The 16,415-nt window shown below is 41.1% G+C and overlaps 1 protein-coding gene across 2 annotated transcripts; it reads left to right on the top strand.

Moving 5' to 3' along the window:
* Nucleotides 1-145: 145 nt before the first annotated feature.
* Nucleotides 146-15,297, top strand: YTHDF1 (YTH N6-methyladenosine RNA binding protein F1). Of its 2 annotated transcripts, XM_009909953.2 has the most exons (5): nucleotides 146-561; nucleotides 979-1,003; nucleotides 2,510-2,589; nucleotides 7,564-9,090; nucleotides 15,037-15,297. In XM_009909953.2, the coding sequence occupies exons 1-5, from the start codon at nucleotides 535-537 to the stop codon at nucleotides 15,061-15,063; spliced, it is 1,686 nt and encodes a 561-aa protein (XP_009908255.1). In that variant the 5' UTR covers nucleotides 146-534; the 3' UTR covers nucleotides 15,064-15,297. The 2 variants fall into 2 exon arrangements, with proteins under 2 accessions (XP_009908255.1, XP_054029564.1); XM_054173589.1 differs by lacking the exon at nucleotides 15,037-15,297 and having other exon boundaries at nucleotides 7,564-9,189.
* Nucleotides 15,298-16,415: the final 1,118 nt, after the last annotated feature.

Below are 16,415 nucleotides of genomic sequence, written 5' to 3'. Positions count from 1 at the left end.
GGAGAGGCCGCGCGCGGCACCGCCAGCCCGCCACCCGCACGCGCACGCGCAGCACGTTCCGCCGCGCTCCGCGCGCCTTCCTCCCCCTCCCCGCCTGCGCCTTCCCGGCGTGCCCCGCGCGCTCCCAGCGTTGACGTCACCGCAGCCCGGCGCCCGCCGCCATTGGAGTTAGAGGCTCCGGCTCCATCCCTCGCTGCGGCCCGACGGCGGTGGGCAAGGCCCGGGCGGCTCGGCCCGGGGGTATGTGAAGAGACGGGGCCGGCAGGGTGAAGCGAGACGCGGGACCGGTGCCGGTCTACTGTCCCCTGGGCTTCTTCCCCTGCCCCGAGGAGACGCCGAGCGGCGGCGCGCACGCCAGCGGCCCTTTTCCCTCCCCCTCGGCCCTGGCCCCTTCCCCTCCCCGGCCGCCGCCTGAGGGGAGAGGCGCCGCCGCCGCCCCTCCGCCAGGCCTCGGAGCTCCGCGCAGCGCCGAGCGGGCCCTGCCTTCTCCCCCCGGCGCTCTCTGCTGAACCACGGCGGCCCTGTACATGAATTATGTCTGCCACAAGCGTTGACCCTCAGGTAAGCAGCGAAGCGCGGGCCTGCCTCCTACCCAGCCGGGGGCGGGGGGTTTCCTTTGCAGGCCTGTACCTGTGTTTGGCCCGCGAGAGGCTTTTTCTTCTCCTTCTTTGCTTCCTTGGAGACCAGTGTTTCTCATTAAGTTCCCCCGTGAGCACTGCACGGGGCTACTGCCTTTCGAGAGCCGTGGCCATTTCTAAGGAAGGCCAGGGCTGAATGATACGTAAAACATAACTCCTCAGCCCCCGTTCAAGCAAGCCTTGGTGTGTTGTAAGCCATTTTTATGAGCCTTTTATCCATCCTTAAAAGCTGTGTGTTTTGCAGTAGCATTGTAAGCTTTTTCCCGAAACTAACTTAAATTTCCTTTCTTTTCTTTTTCACTGTGTTCCTTCACTCAATCATGTGTCGTGGCTTCTCAAGAGACCGAAAGGACAGGATAATAAAGGTGAGGATCATGCTGAGATCTAGTTAAATCGTTACTGAAACAGATTAATTACACAAGCACCTGTGGGTGAGCAGAAGAGTGTTGTTCCTAGTCCCCGTGAATAACATCTGGAACAAGGGAAGTTGTCCTTTGTTTCAAAAATAACATAAACTTACTCATCTAAGCTCACTTGCATCCTACTTAATGCTAAAGAGTTTACAGTGGGGAGGACTATGTGTTAGTGCTAAACATAATAATGCCTTCAGTTTCTTAAAATAAAGCAGATTTCCACATAAAGTCAGCAGGATCTGCCTATTCAACATCTATTTTTACATACTTACAGTCTCTTCCTGCTGTATGAGTGCAACTATATCACTGGGATGCTGTTGAGTGATATATGTACCAGGTGTCATATGTAAGCCTACACAATTATTTAAGGAATTTAAAATTAAAAGATGAAATAATAAGCCTCTTACCATTACTCCTCTGCTTCATTTGAGATTGATTTTAATGCTAAGTTATCTAAGAAAATACCTTGATTGTTATTGGGGTTGCTGATGAGTGTATAACTGTTTAGGCTTGCAGACTAACAGTATTCAACTCATAAATGCTTTTAAATATATCTTAACCTGCCTTAAAAATTCACCTACATCTAGTTACATAAAGCTTTACCCTGTTCCTGTGTTTGTAAATGCTCTTTCCCCCCCCCCCCCCCCCCCCCCTTCTCTTTCCCTGACAAAGTTTGCAGTAATACTCTGGTAAATGGAATCTGTGAAATTCCCAAACTTGTTTGTTAAACAGCTGATTTGCTATAGTGGTATTTTGACTTCAGCTGTTCTGTGAAACAGGTAAAGCAGCTGTCACTTAATGTGTTTGACCTTCTTTTCATAAACTTGAAACAAAGGAAATAATTTGAAGTTCCCTAAGAACAGCTTCAGTTTGAGCCATCTTTCAGCAATAGCTTTTGAATGCTTTTCACACATGAACTTATGCTTAGGTAGCCCTTTGCTTGTGATAAATGTCTGTATTTTACACATGAGAAAATGGAGACTTAAATTCTGCTGAAAAATACCAGAATATTAAGAAGGCACTTAGCAGCCATTATTTCATAGTTAAATGTGACCTCACCTAATCTTATTTTAGCCAACTTAATTTAAGCAGCAAGTAACAGATGCTGGGAGAAGTGTAAATTAGTTTCTGAGAGTTCTAATTATGGACCAGAACAATAGATGCTGTTTTCCAATGTTGTTTTTTCCACTAAATTCTTGTCAATAATTACAGGTTTTTTTATTCAGAGTTAGTTCACAGGAGTTGTCTTTTCACTCCTGACTGTAGAATATATTTAATGTTTAAATTTACTGAATAGTAGTGTATAAAATAATGCAAAGAGAAACCATGTGCAGGGAAAAATGTTACCCCTTGGTCATTGAGTCTTTATGCTGTGAAGGAGGAGTGAAACACTAAAGGGACTCTTTGCTGAAGTGCTTCTAAGCAGTGTTACAACATGTTGTCCCCTTCTTCTTGCAGTACAAAATGGTTCATTACACCAGAAGGATACAGTTCACGACAACGATTTTGAACCTTACCTTTCTGGGCAGTCAAATCAGGTTAGTGTATTTTTAACCTTTTTTTTTTTTTTCTTCTTTGGCATGCTCTTGGCACTCAATTCATGGGATTATGTCGAGGGAGCAAATTCCTTAAATAGAAATGGAAAAAGAAATGACTGGCATATTGTGTTACTTGCTAATACAACCAGCATTTGTGCTCACAAAGCTAAGATTACTCTGCATATCCGGATGGCCACAAGTGAAATTGAAGTTAATGCTCTAACTAGTGTCTGCTGATTGCTCCTCCAATTGCAGGTTATTGAGAGGGTTGGGCTGTGACAGCCTACTTGATCTCGGGGTTCTTTGATGGAGGAATTGCATGTGGGAGTTAGAAGGTTCTGCTTTTGGGCTCTCCTGATTTGTGTAATTTGTATAATCCTAGAAATTACTATGGTTGAACTTTGGTTTGGATGCTTTCAAGGCAGCTTGTAGAGATGTCCAGCTTTCTTTTTCCACTTCAGCAAATATTGTTGTTCTTTCCTGTCCTCTGAAATATCTGAAGAATTAAAGATGTATTATTTTAGGACACTAATGTAAACTCTCAGCATAATCCACTTCATTCTAACATACATCAAATCAACATCCATGACTTAAATACCATTATCATTGAAAATACCTTCTGTTTGAAGTTATTTTTGACATAACAATCACAGCTTTAAAGTGAAAAAGCACAGGATACAAAATACTTCACACATACAAAATGCCATTTTAGAGGGAGACCTGCTGAGATACATGATTATTTCTTGGCAGAAAGGTTAAGTGTTATCTTTAAAGAGGGCAATTTAGAATTCAGCCTGAAGCTGCTAGATACCACTGTTAATATTGGTGACATCACTGAGCTTGCTTGCAAAAGGAAATTATTCTACATGCCATAACCCCCCTGAGTATATAACGTGCTGTTCTGCTTCATTTATGGAAACTGATTTAAACTTGAACACCAGAGCAACTGGTATCAACTCATGTGCTGTGTGTTGTTTGACTTCAAGGTGTGTTAACACTTTTGTTAGAGCAGATAGATGGGACTTTTATAGGTTTGGTTTGGATCATGGCTTCAGGAAAGGTGCAAACTTCAGCACAATATAGATACACTTGAGCCGGTTTCCATCCTGCAAAGCTATCTAGACAGCACTGTAGAAGTCAGGCCAAGTGCTACATAACATGAACTGAGCTCTGCACTATGTGAGTTCCAGTTCCCTAGCCAAGCTTTAAACTCACCTGCAGCATAGATGTGTCCTGCAGACTTGAGTGTAAATGATTTAAGGGCAAACACTCCCTTTTTTCTGCACTTCATGTACTGTAGCAGAGAGAAAAGCAGGAAACCTGGGGGAAAACAGGAAAATTTCCCTTTATAATGCCAAATTAGTTTTGAAAGAAACGGAGTTTTTCACCTTCCTCTAATGGTTTGAAAATCCACTTCATCACATTTGTATGCAGTTCTTAATGACTTAAACCCCAAATATGCTTTTCTAATGAGTAAGAAACTGAACATTGCACTTCATATGGAAAACATACAGACCCAACTATCACTTCATATGGAAAAAATGCAGACCTAACTGTTATAGTTTAATTCTAGGAAATTTGTCTTAGTGATCAACAAAGCCCAGTTATTATATTGAAATAGAAAAATTGCTGTGACTATTAGAATTTCCATAATTCTAATAAAGGTTTCTCACATGGAAATGTGGCAGAGTTATTTATGCTGTGGTGAGAAATTGGCATGCTACAAGAAACAATTGTGTAGGTTGTCTTACAGTTTTAACTGGAAAGTGACAGTGGCATTAATTAGGGATGTGAGATTTTTGTACTGGAAACAGCCATGTTTCTGAACAGAACATCATTATCTACTTATTCAGTCAGATTGATTCAGCCCTTGAAAATGACTGTAAAATGCAAGTGACTTAAAGATGGGAAACCAACTGGGTAGTTTAGAAAATCCTTAAGAAATTAAAAAAATAGTCCAGAAATTAAAAGCCCAGCTGACACAACAGTGTATTTGACATCAAAGATCAAATGTAGGTTGACAATGTTATGTTAATTTCATCTTCCAAAAACACAAATGAGTTTTCAAAATTACTACTGAGCATACTGTACAAGCAAATAGAATATAATTGCCTTCTGTTTTTTAGGTAGTACCTCCTTCTTTTTTTTCCCTAAAGGTTCTAGTATTCAAGTAGCAGTGGTTAATACAGGTCAAATTTGAGCTGTGATAGCTTTTCATTATAAAACATTTTCATGTGCAGAGGGAATTGATCAAAGTAGAGTATTGGTGTACAAAGCAAGGAAGGCATACCCCATATCACCTCATCCAGAAACAAAATCAGGGAACGGTTTGGGTTGGAAGGGACTTTGCAGATCATCTTGTTACAACCCCCCTGTCATGGACAGGGACATTGCCAGGTTGTCCAAGGCCCCATCCAACCTGGCTTTCGACGCTTGGAGCATCCACAACTTCTCTGGGCAACCTGTTTCAGTGTCTCAGCACCCACACAGGGAAGAATCTCTTTGTCCTGTGGAATCTAAACCTAGTGTCTTCCAGTTTGAAGCCATTACCTCATGCCCTGATGCTTCATGCCTTTGTTGGTTTCCCAGCTCTCCTATAGGACCCCTTGAAATACTGGAAGACTGCTCTAAGGTGTCCCTGCAGCCTTCTCTTCAGGCTGAACAATCCCAACTCTTTCAGCTTTCAAAAGATTATTCATGAGTTCCAAGGATTACTAGCAAGCAGCATGCCTTGGGAGAAAGGAGGATTCCCTTCCTCATTAACAGAATGATTGGGATGGCTTGTACTTGTTTGTGTGGTGTTTTTTGTTTTTTCTCTCCAATGATAATAACAAAAAACTATAAAGGAGGCAGAAAGATCAAGGTTGAGTGTGTTGAAGTCAATGTTTTGCTGTTACAGTGAAGCACTCGAGTCAGGTTTTTTTTACATGCTGGCACAAAGCCAGTCAAAATAGATTGAATGTTTTGTGAAGATGCCTGCTGAAAGTTTCCTTTAATCTTGTTAGAAACCTTCTGGAAACTTTGCCGGCTGTGTGATGGGAGGTGACAGCCTCAGGAATCATCTAGAATCCCTTAGCAGAAAGATTTTTTTGGAAGAAAACACCTGCTTTGGCTAGGCTTACAGAACCCTAGAATCATTCAGCTTATTCTTTTTTTGTCTTAATAAATTCTAGATCTGTAGAATGTGTGAAGATCAATAGTTTTTCAGAGATTATGTCTTCTTTTTGCCTGCATTTGGTTTTGCATTTTCTTGCTGCTTCAAGATGTGATTCATAGCAATCTTGAAGTCAAATCATTCAGAAAAATGACATTTTTTTTATATGCTAAATATTGATTATTTTAGCTTGGGAGTCTTAAAAAATGGATGCATTTTGGAAGCTTTTCTCATAGGAAGGTGGGTTGTGCACCTCTCATTGATGGTAGAATTTGCACCTAAATCAAGGCAGCAGGAATAGTGACTGAGATAATTTCTTTTGACTCAAGAATGCTGGATTAGGCTTTTTAAATCTGAGAAGTGGTTACAGAACTGTCTGTGAGTCTTGGAGGCATTTTATGGGATCATTCTGTGTGTGGAAGGGAAGGATCTTGAATTACTCTGACTGTGGGGTGGCACAGAAGGGAGTTGTTGAAAAATGAGCAGTAAAATTCACTATCAGTTGTGTATATTGTGCTTATCTTCAGCAAGGAGGTGTGTTTTTTTGGTGTGGGGTGGGTTTTTTACTTCATTTTTTGGAATGAGCTGAGAAATAGTTGATATTTTTTGAAAGATGACTGAAGTTCCAGTGCAATTTTGCTGATTTTTGCCAATAGTTGTGGGTTGTTTTTCAAGTCTGAAATCTTGCAGCTTGAAAGAAATCTTAGTTCCTCTTCTTAAAATAATCTTTCTCTGTGAGTAAGGAAAAGGGAGCTGCTGTTTGACTCATTAACAGGAGATGCTGACCTTCTTCCCCCTCACTGGTAATTACAGTTGGAGTGTTGCTTTGGAAAGTCTCCAATAAATATGCTTCAAGTTTATTTAAAGAGGAATAAAACCTATTTTAGAATATTCTGTTTGTTCTTTTGCATTGTTGAAGATGAGAACATACAGAATGCTGCAAAATCAGGGGTCAGCAGAAGATTGACATTGGAATGAATGGCTTCTCTGCTTGAGCTAAGGAGGGAAAGATGGAATTTGAGGGGGATCTGCTGGTTTGTACCCAGTCAGTCTCTTGTTTCATAGAGTAGAAAAGGTGGCCTGTGTGGAAGGACTGTGAGAAAATGTCTTGTACAGTTGTAACTGTGCTAGTGAGGGAGGAAGAGACCTTTGCGAAAGGCTGAGTAGGGTCTTTCTCAGTTTGGGTGGTACATAGCACATCAGATTTCCATGCACTAGTCTCCAGTACACAGTCACCTGCATTTCAGCTTGTAGTTGTTGGGGCTGCTTACACCAAACTTGGGGTGCTGCTTAGCGATCTCTCTGTGTTCCTATCTGTTAGAAGGTTTTTTTTGCATGTTTTACCACTGCAGGTATGTTTTGCACCCTCAAAACAATTCCAGTATGAAGACTGTAATCGTGTTTGCTGTTACATGTGTTGTCGCATTAGTTTAACTTAACACTTCTTCCATATAGTGATCTAAAGCTGTTCCTTAGTTTTATGAGACACAAAATATATTGTTATATAAGTTCCTTGTAATATTTTCAGCTATTGGTAGATTAATTCTAGGAGCAGCCACTAAACACCCTTAGTAATGTAACTGAGTTTACATGGTTTCAAAATCTCAGTACTAACCTCATTGTGAGCCACTAGTCCTGGTTAGAAATGCTCAGATCCTACAGTTTAGCCCTGCATCTTGGGAGTGTGAACTATGATCTGTAATTAGAACATAAAGTACCTTCTCTCTGTTTGTTTCTATTTGGTGATGAAGAGTGGTGGGATTATTTATAAGTGAAAGGGGGTTTGTGTCTAAAGTTCCCCTATTTTTTGTCTTTAACAGAACAGTAGCTATCCATCAATGACTGATCCCTATCTGTCCAGTTATTATCCACCATCTATTGGGTTCCCCTATTCTCTCAGTGAAGCACCATGGTCTACAGGAGGAGATCCTCCTATCCCATATCTCACCACCTATGGACAGCTCAGTAATGGAGATCATCATTTTATGCACGATGCTGTTTTTGGACAGCCTGGGGGCCTGGGAAATAATATTTACCAGCACCGGTTTAACTTCTTCCCTGAAAATCCTGCCTTCTCAGCCTGGGGAACGAGCGGATCCCAAGGACAGCAGACTCAAAGTTCAGCCTATGGGAGCAGTTACAGCTACCCACCTAGTTCACTGGGTGGTACCATCGTGGATGGACAAACAGGATTTCATAATGATACGTTAAATAAAGCTCCTGGAATGAACAGTATTGAACAGGGAATGGTTGGACTCAAGATTGGTGGAGACGTTACAACTTCAGCGGTGAAAACAGTAGGGTCTGTTGTCAACAGTGCTGGGATGACAGGTACCCTCTCTGGTAATGGTGGATCTAATGTAAACTTGCCAGTATCTAAACCAACCTCCTGGGCTGCTATAGCTAGCAAGCCTGCGAAACCACAGCCTAAAATGAAATCAAAAACTGGACCTGTAATCGGGGGAGCATTGCCTCCTCCACCTATAAAGCATAATATGGACATAGGGACTTGGGACAATAAGGGTCCTGTGGCAAAAGTTCCTGCCCCCCAACAGATACCTTCTCCTCAGTCTGTTCCACAGCCACAACAACAAATCGTTCAGCCTGTTCCAACTCAGCCTCCTCCATTGACTCAGCCTCAGTATCAGACACCTCAGCAGGCACCCCAAAACCGCTGGGTAGCTCCTCGCAACAGGAATGCAGCTTTTGGCCAAAGCGGAGGAACCGGGAATGACAGCAGCTCAGCTGGCAGTACCCAGCCCAACCCTCTTCCAAGTGGCGAGTCCCATCCTGTCCTTGAAAAACTGAAAGCTGCTCACAGCTATAACCCTAAAGATTTTGAATGGAACCTTAAAAATGGACGTGTGTTCATAATCAAGAGCTATTCTGAGGATGATATTCATCGTTCCATTAAGTATTCTATTTGGTGTAGTACAGAACACGGCAACAAGCGCCTGGACAGTGCTTTTCGGTCCATGAATAGCAAGGGTCCAGTCTACTTGCTGTTCAGTGTCAATGGTAGTGGACACTTCTGTGGAGTAGCAGAGATGAAATCACCTGTGGACTATGGCACCAGTGCAGGTGTCTGGTCTCAGGACAAGTGGAAGGGGAAATTTGATGTCAAGTGGATCTTTGTGAAGGATGTGCCCAACAACCAGCTCCGACACATCAGGCTGGAGAACAATGACAACAAACCCGTTACAAACTCCCGTGACACACAGGAGGTGCCCTTAGAAAAAGCAAAACAAGTGCTTAAAATTATTGCTACTTACAAGCACACGACCTCCATCTTTGATGACTTTTCTCATTATGAAAAGCGCCAGGAAGAGGAGGAGGTGGTGCGGAAGGTAAACTTCTTAAAACATTTATTTTATACACAGATATGGGGAAAATGAAATGTGGAGGCTGCTATGGTGGAGAAAATGTAAGTAGGAATTTGGAATGCTTTTCATATACCACAGCTTGGTGGTTTTGTGTGTGTTTAACAACACAGAAAACAAACTGGTCCTTTTTTGGGTTTCCTAGCTAACAAAACCAGACAGGTGAAGGACATAATGTCTCTTTCTGTTTTTTGAGTTCTAATCTTTTAATCTTAAAATGATTAATAAACTAGGGAATAGTTTCTGATGCAGAATTGGATTCTACCAGGGATTGCCATGCAAGTTTTTTGCCTTAAATGGAGGGTTTTTTAACACTATGTCACTGGCACTGGGCTATCAAAATTGATACCTGTATTAGCATCTGAAATTTTGTACATCACCTCGAAGAGCAAGAAGCCTGATCTTGTCCAGTTGATCTCTTTGGAAAAGAAAGAGTTGCATAAGATTGCTGAAATAGTGCTAGAAAGATGTGGTTTTGCTGCTGTCTTACTTGAGTAAATAAAGGTTTTCCAGTTCCTGGGTCTAATCTGTCTACTAAATCTTGAAAAGTACTGAGCCAAGATGTAGTAAGGGAGATTTGGGCAGTAGCTAAAGATGTAGTAAGAGATTTGGGTGGTAACTGGGAAAGTGTATTAAAAACCTTTTTATTGTGGTTCTCAGGTCTACCCTAAGAGAGATCTTTCCCTGTCCATCCCATGATCTCAGTTCCAGGAATGCCCTTCTCTAATTAGGAAGTTGTGAAGTAATGGACTGACAAGCTACTAGGTGTTAGGATGTGTAATTCCTAGCTAATTAACACTTCAAGTTGCTTAATGTTGACAATATTTGATAGACTTTTGTGCAGCATTTCCAGTCAAGCATTTATTGACAGTCCAGTTAAGTGCAGCTCACACTTGCTTCAGATTGTTTTTGAAGCAAAGACTTATTGCATGTTCCTGAGGCTTAAATTAAAGTTGCTATTTTAAAGGTTTTATTGCCATTTAAAAATGCAGGTAAAAAATGCTTTAAATTCTCTTGACAGAATGTACCCTTAAATTATGAGTGAAAAGGAGGTCAGTGTCTGAAGAACTTCTTAGCTCAGCTTTTCCTCGCCATAACTTATGATGTGTGTAGCATGGCTCAGCGCAGCAGGGAAGCAGAGCTTCACATCTGAAGTGTTTCTCTTGTACTCCCTGTGGGGCTCCACAAGCTAAAACCTAAAAGCTTTCACTTCAACACTTCATTCCTTCAGCAGACAATTAGCAATTCAATGTTTAATGTGACCTGTATCTTGAGAGGTGTTTCCTTATGGAGGATAGAGTAAGGCCTGAGCTCCGTTGCCCAGCATTTGCAGTGCATGTGGGGACCATTGTTTTGTTTGTTTGGGTTTTTTTTCAGTGCTGAGTCTCTCTGTGGTTTGCTTCTGGGTCTGGAGGGGAGGATAATGTGAGTATTTAAGGAGTGAGTGCTAGGAAAGTGATGGGAGAACTCATCTGGAAGCATTAACTTGCAGGCCTAAGGAACACCCAATGGCTGCTTACTGAACTTTGCTTTGTGGGTAGCTCCGGGGCCTAATGTCAGCTACTGGGCTGATCCTGCTTTGGCTTGTTCTACTACAGACAGCTATTCCCCACTTTTAGCTGAGGTGCTGACAGAATATTTTTGCCCAGCTCACTGCTTTTTGACAGGATCAGTTTTTCAAAATAATGATTTTTTTTTAATATATATATATATTTATTTTTTTCTGCTAAATGTAAAACTGAGCCTGTGGCTTGTGTGACACATTCTGAAAATGAACTCTGAAGTCTTAATTTAACATTTCTTCCATTGCTCTGAGTAGCTCAGAAAATGGGACAATATACAAGTAGTTGGAGTATGGTGAGGGAGGTAATAATGCTAGAGAGGTGAAGCAGATCAGCAGTGAACTGCAATGAAAAATAAGATGCTGCTTGTCAGGTTGTGTTCTGTAAAGCTATTGTCTGGAAAGACAATCACTGGCTGAATGAGTTTTAGAAGTCCAGCTGATTGGTAGAACTTCTTTGCAGGATATGCACACACTTGAAGTTTGTGCTGTGGAAGGTGAAGCCTTCCTGTTACACAAAGTTAACCTTCCTATCACAGTGGTTTTTGAAGACATTGGCAGTTAGCTGAACAACCTAACTGACAGTTTTCAGGTGGTTGCCTGTGTCGTTTTAACTGGTTGTCAGGGTGCCGGGTTTTACTCGTTAAACTCTATGTAGCACCAAAATTACCTGTGGAAACATTGTGTTTCCATTTCACCATAGTTGTGGACTGGACAAGGGCCAGAATTCTTTAAAATCTCATGGAGAGCTTGAATGCTTTAATTTCAAGTACATAGAAATATTTAGTAGGGAAGAATGTCTTCATGTCATCTGTGCGCTGCATCCATTAGCACTTCAGCTCCTCTCTTGAGGTGGTTGCAGTTTATTGCCAGCCAGCGTGTCCTTAACTGACGTTTGCAGAGGAAGCTCCAGCGTGTGTTCTGAGTTCAACTGACCCAGGAACCTCTGGTAACACCAGATCATCAGACGAGGATTTGGCAGGTTTAATGCTGGATGAAATTCATTAAAGTGCCAAAGATTCATCAGTGCTGCCAGCATTGCTTAAGGACTGTGTCATCATCTAGAATTGAGAGAAGATTTGTTCGTGCTGGAATGTAAGTCCAGCTTTTGATTTGCCACAGTAATAAACTGTTTAAGCCCAGTCTGGTGACCCAGAACCAGGGAAAGGAGTTATAGAAGGATACTGGTTTCTGGAATGAAATACCAAGAAAATTAATGGCATGAAATCTCTCCATACCCTTCTCCCAGTGTTTCTCAGTCAGTTTCCAGAGTCACTGCATTGTCCACAAGGAGAGAAACTTTGGTGATATAACCTCAGGCTCTTGGAAGCTAAAAATGTTGCAACATGCGAGAGAATTTTTGAAAGAGAAAATGCAGTGTAATGTGACATCATTAACGTTCCCTAGAAACATGCATGAGTTAACTTTAGAAGACAACATTGTAATGACTAAAAGCTTGCAAAGAAAATACACTTGACACAGAACTTTTAAGGAGGGAATGTCCTTCCCCCCCCCCCCCCCCCAAACTAGTTAAAAACATTTATATTTTAAAATGAATACCAATTGGGTTTTTTTTGCTGTGGAGATAGCTTTATATTTGTGTGTTGGAAGATGAGTGCTTCCATCCCGCTGACCTTACCAAATAAAGGTGAGAAGGAGGGTTGAAAGCTACTTCAGACTGAGGTGAGGGGAACAGCAATTTGTTTCCAAAATGGAAGCTTCTGCAGGGTTTGTGAAAACTCACTTTCCCTGTGTCTGAGGACTAGACATAATTAATGTCATGAAGGAGAAGTGTGCAGCAGCAAACTCCCCTGTGAGATACCAGAGCTCGGGATGGATCTTCAGAACCAACATGAGCAAAGCTTTGTTACTTCCTTACAGAACTGCTTGTTCTTCCTTGCTGTAATGCTAATAGCAGTATAAAGAGAAGAATTTGATTAGAGCTAAAAAGCAGCCATGCTCAAGAGCACAAAGAACTGTTCCATCAGTTTATATGATTTCAGATGCTTTTTTAAAGGCAAGACTCAGATTAGTCCCCAAGAGAGAAAGCAAGTAGCAAGGTAAGAGGAACTGCTTAGTAATTTACTCAGTAAATAGTGCTTTATAAAGCCTGAGCTGAGTCCTGAATGCATGAGCAGACTTTTGGATAGCAGGTTGAAGTCTCAGTTGCTGGCCTGTCTTCTAGTTGTGTGGGACTAGGCCATGGGAATGGAAAATTTTGATTTTTTTGAAAGGAAGTGGAATTATGAGGGACAGTGGATAACCCCATAGAAAACTAAAACGAAGTTATGTAAGGTGGCAGAGGGAAAGACCAGGCTTGGTAGGACTGCAAGGCAGACCAAAGGAGATTTGCCACCTTAGAAATGGAAGTGGATAGAATGATTAGTTTATAGGAAGTCTGAAAATGGGGTTGATGCAATTCAGGTTTAGATTCTTTTAAGCACCTTTTGTCTGAAACATCAGGCAGCCAAAAGTTCTTTTCATTAAGAACATATAACACCTAATACATTCTGATACTCTGCCACTAAGAAATTACAATCATTGACAGTTCCTCATAAATCAGTAGTTAAAAGCTAGGAGGAATATAGATATATTTATTTTCCTTTTTTTTTTTTTTTTTTAAATTTTAAAGCAAATTATATCACTTTACATGGTCTGGTAAAAGTTTTTTCTTTTTCTTCTAAGTCATAGATTGCAAATTTACACCAGAGTGTGTTGATTTCATTTTATTATGAAAATTGAAATACTAATATTCTGCCTGGAGGCAAAAATCAATATATTCCATTTAAAAAAACAAACCCTCATTTAATTTTATGCTGTGACCAGCTGAAGCAGGAAGTACAGTCTGTTATGTTTCTAGTCTTGGGTATATTTGCAGATAAACTTTGCACCACAACAGAACCAACTCTGAGATGAGTTGTATGTGGCTTCCACAAAACAAGTGAAATCTGAAGGCGTTAGTCTAGGAGTTGACTGTTGTTTACACTTAACCTATTCACAATTTCCTTGCTTGAAGTAGGATTTGGTGCCATATTGATGCTTTTGAGTACAGCACACAAAGTCTTTTACCTGCCAGATTTGCGCTCTGCAGTCTGGGATGAAAAGAGAAATGCAAAGGCTGAACCCTTTCTGTTCAGTCTGTGTGGAAAAATACACTGACCTGAAGATACAGCAGCTTATTTTAGTCAACTTACCCTGCTGTCTCCTACCTGTTCTACATCTTAGGGGGCTCATGAAACAGTTACTGATAACGTCCACCTTTTTTGTTACTGTGTTGCTCACTTTTTAAGCCCTTTGCAGAGGCTCTGCTCCAGATGGAAGCAGAGGCATGACTTTGCTGAGAAAGCACAGATTAGCTCAGTGAAGACTTAGAGCGGTTGAGGGATGCCTGCAGGTATCTCTTAGTTTACCTGTGTCCAGTATCTGTTCATAGCAGACTTTTGAGACCTCAGAGACCCTACTAGCTTCTGTACTAGAAAGTGTTTGGAAATTCTGGGGTCATTCAGTCTGGTTGTGTTGGTTTTTATGAGACTATGCAGAATCACAGAACTTTTCTTCCACCTGATAATGTATATATATATTATTATTATTTTTACCCCTTGGCTTGTCAAGTATTTCACAGCCTCCCGGAATTTCTAGAGAGCTCAAATCCCTACTTTTAGTGAATGTGGCTAAACTCCAAAGTCACAGAATCCTGGAATGGTTTGGGTGGGAAGGGACCTTAAATATCATCTAGTTCCAACCTCCCTAGAATGAGCAGGGTCACCTTCCACTAGACCAGAGTACTTGAAAATTCTACCATTTCTGTGGAGTTCACCATTGCATCTCCTTTTCATGGAGTTCACCAGTCCACCACCACCTTCCTATGGAGTTAACCATTCCTAGAATCATTAAGGTTGGAAAAGACCTTTTAAGACCATTGAGTCCAACTGTAAAATACACCGCCTCCTTCCTGTGGACTTCACCAATCCACCATCTCCTTTCTGCCCTTGCATTGGTCATGCTTCTGCTGCAGCAGCTAAAATAATCCAGAAATCAAGAGTCCTGCAGGCCCTGACTCTGCCTAGCAATGCTGGTAATTCTCTCCATTCCTTGCTGTGACCATATGCAGTCAGTTTGAAGTGACTGTGCAGCTCTTCCACTTAAAGCTGTACTCAAGCTCTCAAATCCTTGGGCCTGTCAGGTGTGTCCACTCTATTTACAAAACACAGCAGCAAGGTTTTTAACCAGCAGTATCATTATCTGGGGGTACTTCAGTGCTGTTACACAATTTCACAACTTTTTTGTTTGTTTGCTTGTTGGAATAAAGGAGTTAAAAAAATTTAACTTGCAACTCTTCTTTCTCTTTGCAGGAACGCCAGAATCGAAACAAACAATAAGAATAAACATACCCACTTTGATAGATGTACTAGAACTGATATTAAATTCGACTCTGAGAAACAAAATTGAAAGTCTACTGGTGCTGTATGCTGGCATCAGGACAGACTAAAGCTTTCAGCTCCAATATATCTCTTCTCGTGCAGGGGAAATTAAGTTGTGGCATCTTTAAGTACATTGTAGTTTACTTTTGCCCAAGTGAATCTGCATTAATTTGTATCTTCTTATTTCCCCCCCCCCCCTATGTACAACTCTTTAGAAACCATTAATAAAAGTGTGTCTGGTTTTATTCTTTTTTTTTTTAAGTTGAGAAACAGTTATATTAACCTAATGTGGACCTATACATGAGCATACTAAAGTGTCAGTGCTTCCCAAAGGCTTTTATTTTGGCACAAGTTTATGTTCCTAGCCAGATACAGAGATTATGGAGAACACATCACAAATCATCCTCCTCTCTTTCTCTCTCTCTCACCCCACCTCCCCTATTTTTTCCCCCCCCTGGCAAAAGTCAGAAATCATGTCTTTGATTTGTTTAATTAAAAAAGCCCAACATTGATTCTTTTGGGGTTTTTTCCTTTTATTGGAGATACTGTTATTTTTTTAATATTTTTATGTTATTTTAGTGTTTAAATTTTCATTTTAACTTCCTTTCATTGAGATAACTGCACTTCAGAATATTTTACATGAAACCCCCTCAGTTTGATCCCTCTGTGCAGCTGCTGCTTTTTCTTTTCGGCCTCTTACCTGTGCAAATTACACTTCATAAACCTGCTGGTGCGCCACGTTTTGAGGTTGGCTTTTGGGTGGTTTGTTTTACTTTTTTCCTGTCTAGTAGAGAAATCAAATTGTCAGTGAAACTGTTTCTCTGGGGAAAAAACAAACAAACAAACAAAAAAACCACCCCAACCTTTTTGCCTTCCACATTCTGTTGAGCAGCGCTTCGGTGTGCATCCCTCACCCTGCACGTCCCGGCGAGGGCGAGCGAGGTGCTTTCCTCTCAGCCAGAATTCTGCTTTTATGGGTTGTTGGGGGTTTTTTTTGTAGCTTAAGGAAATAATGTGATGCTATCAACGTTGCAGGGGTTTTTCCTTTTCTTTAATTTTTCTTTTCTTCTCTTTTCCTTTTTGGACAAAAAATGTGTTTCAACCCGTTTCAGCTTTCAGGTGTTCTTAGTTAATTGCAGATCATTTTTAATCCTTCCCTTCATTATTCTCTTCCCCCACTTTCCCCCTCCCAAATCCTAATGCCTTCTTCTTTTTTTTTTTTAATACCAATAATGCTGAGCTTTAATGTAGGAACTAATAGTATGGATAATATGATGGATTATGCCTCAGATGTTTAAAATTGACAGTGT

The sequence above is a fragment of the Dryobates pubescens genome, chromosome 26 (genome assembly GCF_014839835.1).
Source record: "Dryobates pubescens isolate bDryPub1 chromosome 26, bDryPub1.pri, whole genome shotgun sequence".
Classification (NCBI taxonomy): Eukaryota; Metazoa; Chordata; class Aves; order Piciformes; family Picidae; genus Dryobates; species Dryobates pubescens.
Note: the sequence above shows the minus strand (reverse complement) of the source record. Positions and strands in the feature narration are given on the sequence as shown.

Coding starts and splice junctions, on each gene's coding strand:
- YTHDF1 (XM_054173589.1), top strand. CDS start 535: ATGTCTGCCACAAGCGTTGACCCTCAG. Junction 1,004..2,509: donor GAAAGGACAGGATAATAAAG/GTGAGGATCATG, acceptor TTCTTCTTGCAG/TACAAAATGGTTCATTACAC. Junction 2,590..7,563: donor TTTCTGGGCAGTCAAATCAG/GTTAGTGTATTT, acceptor TGTCTTTAACAG/AACAGTAGCTATCCATCAAT.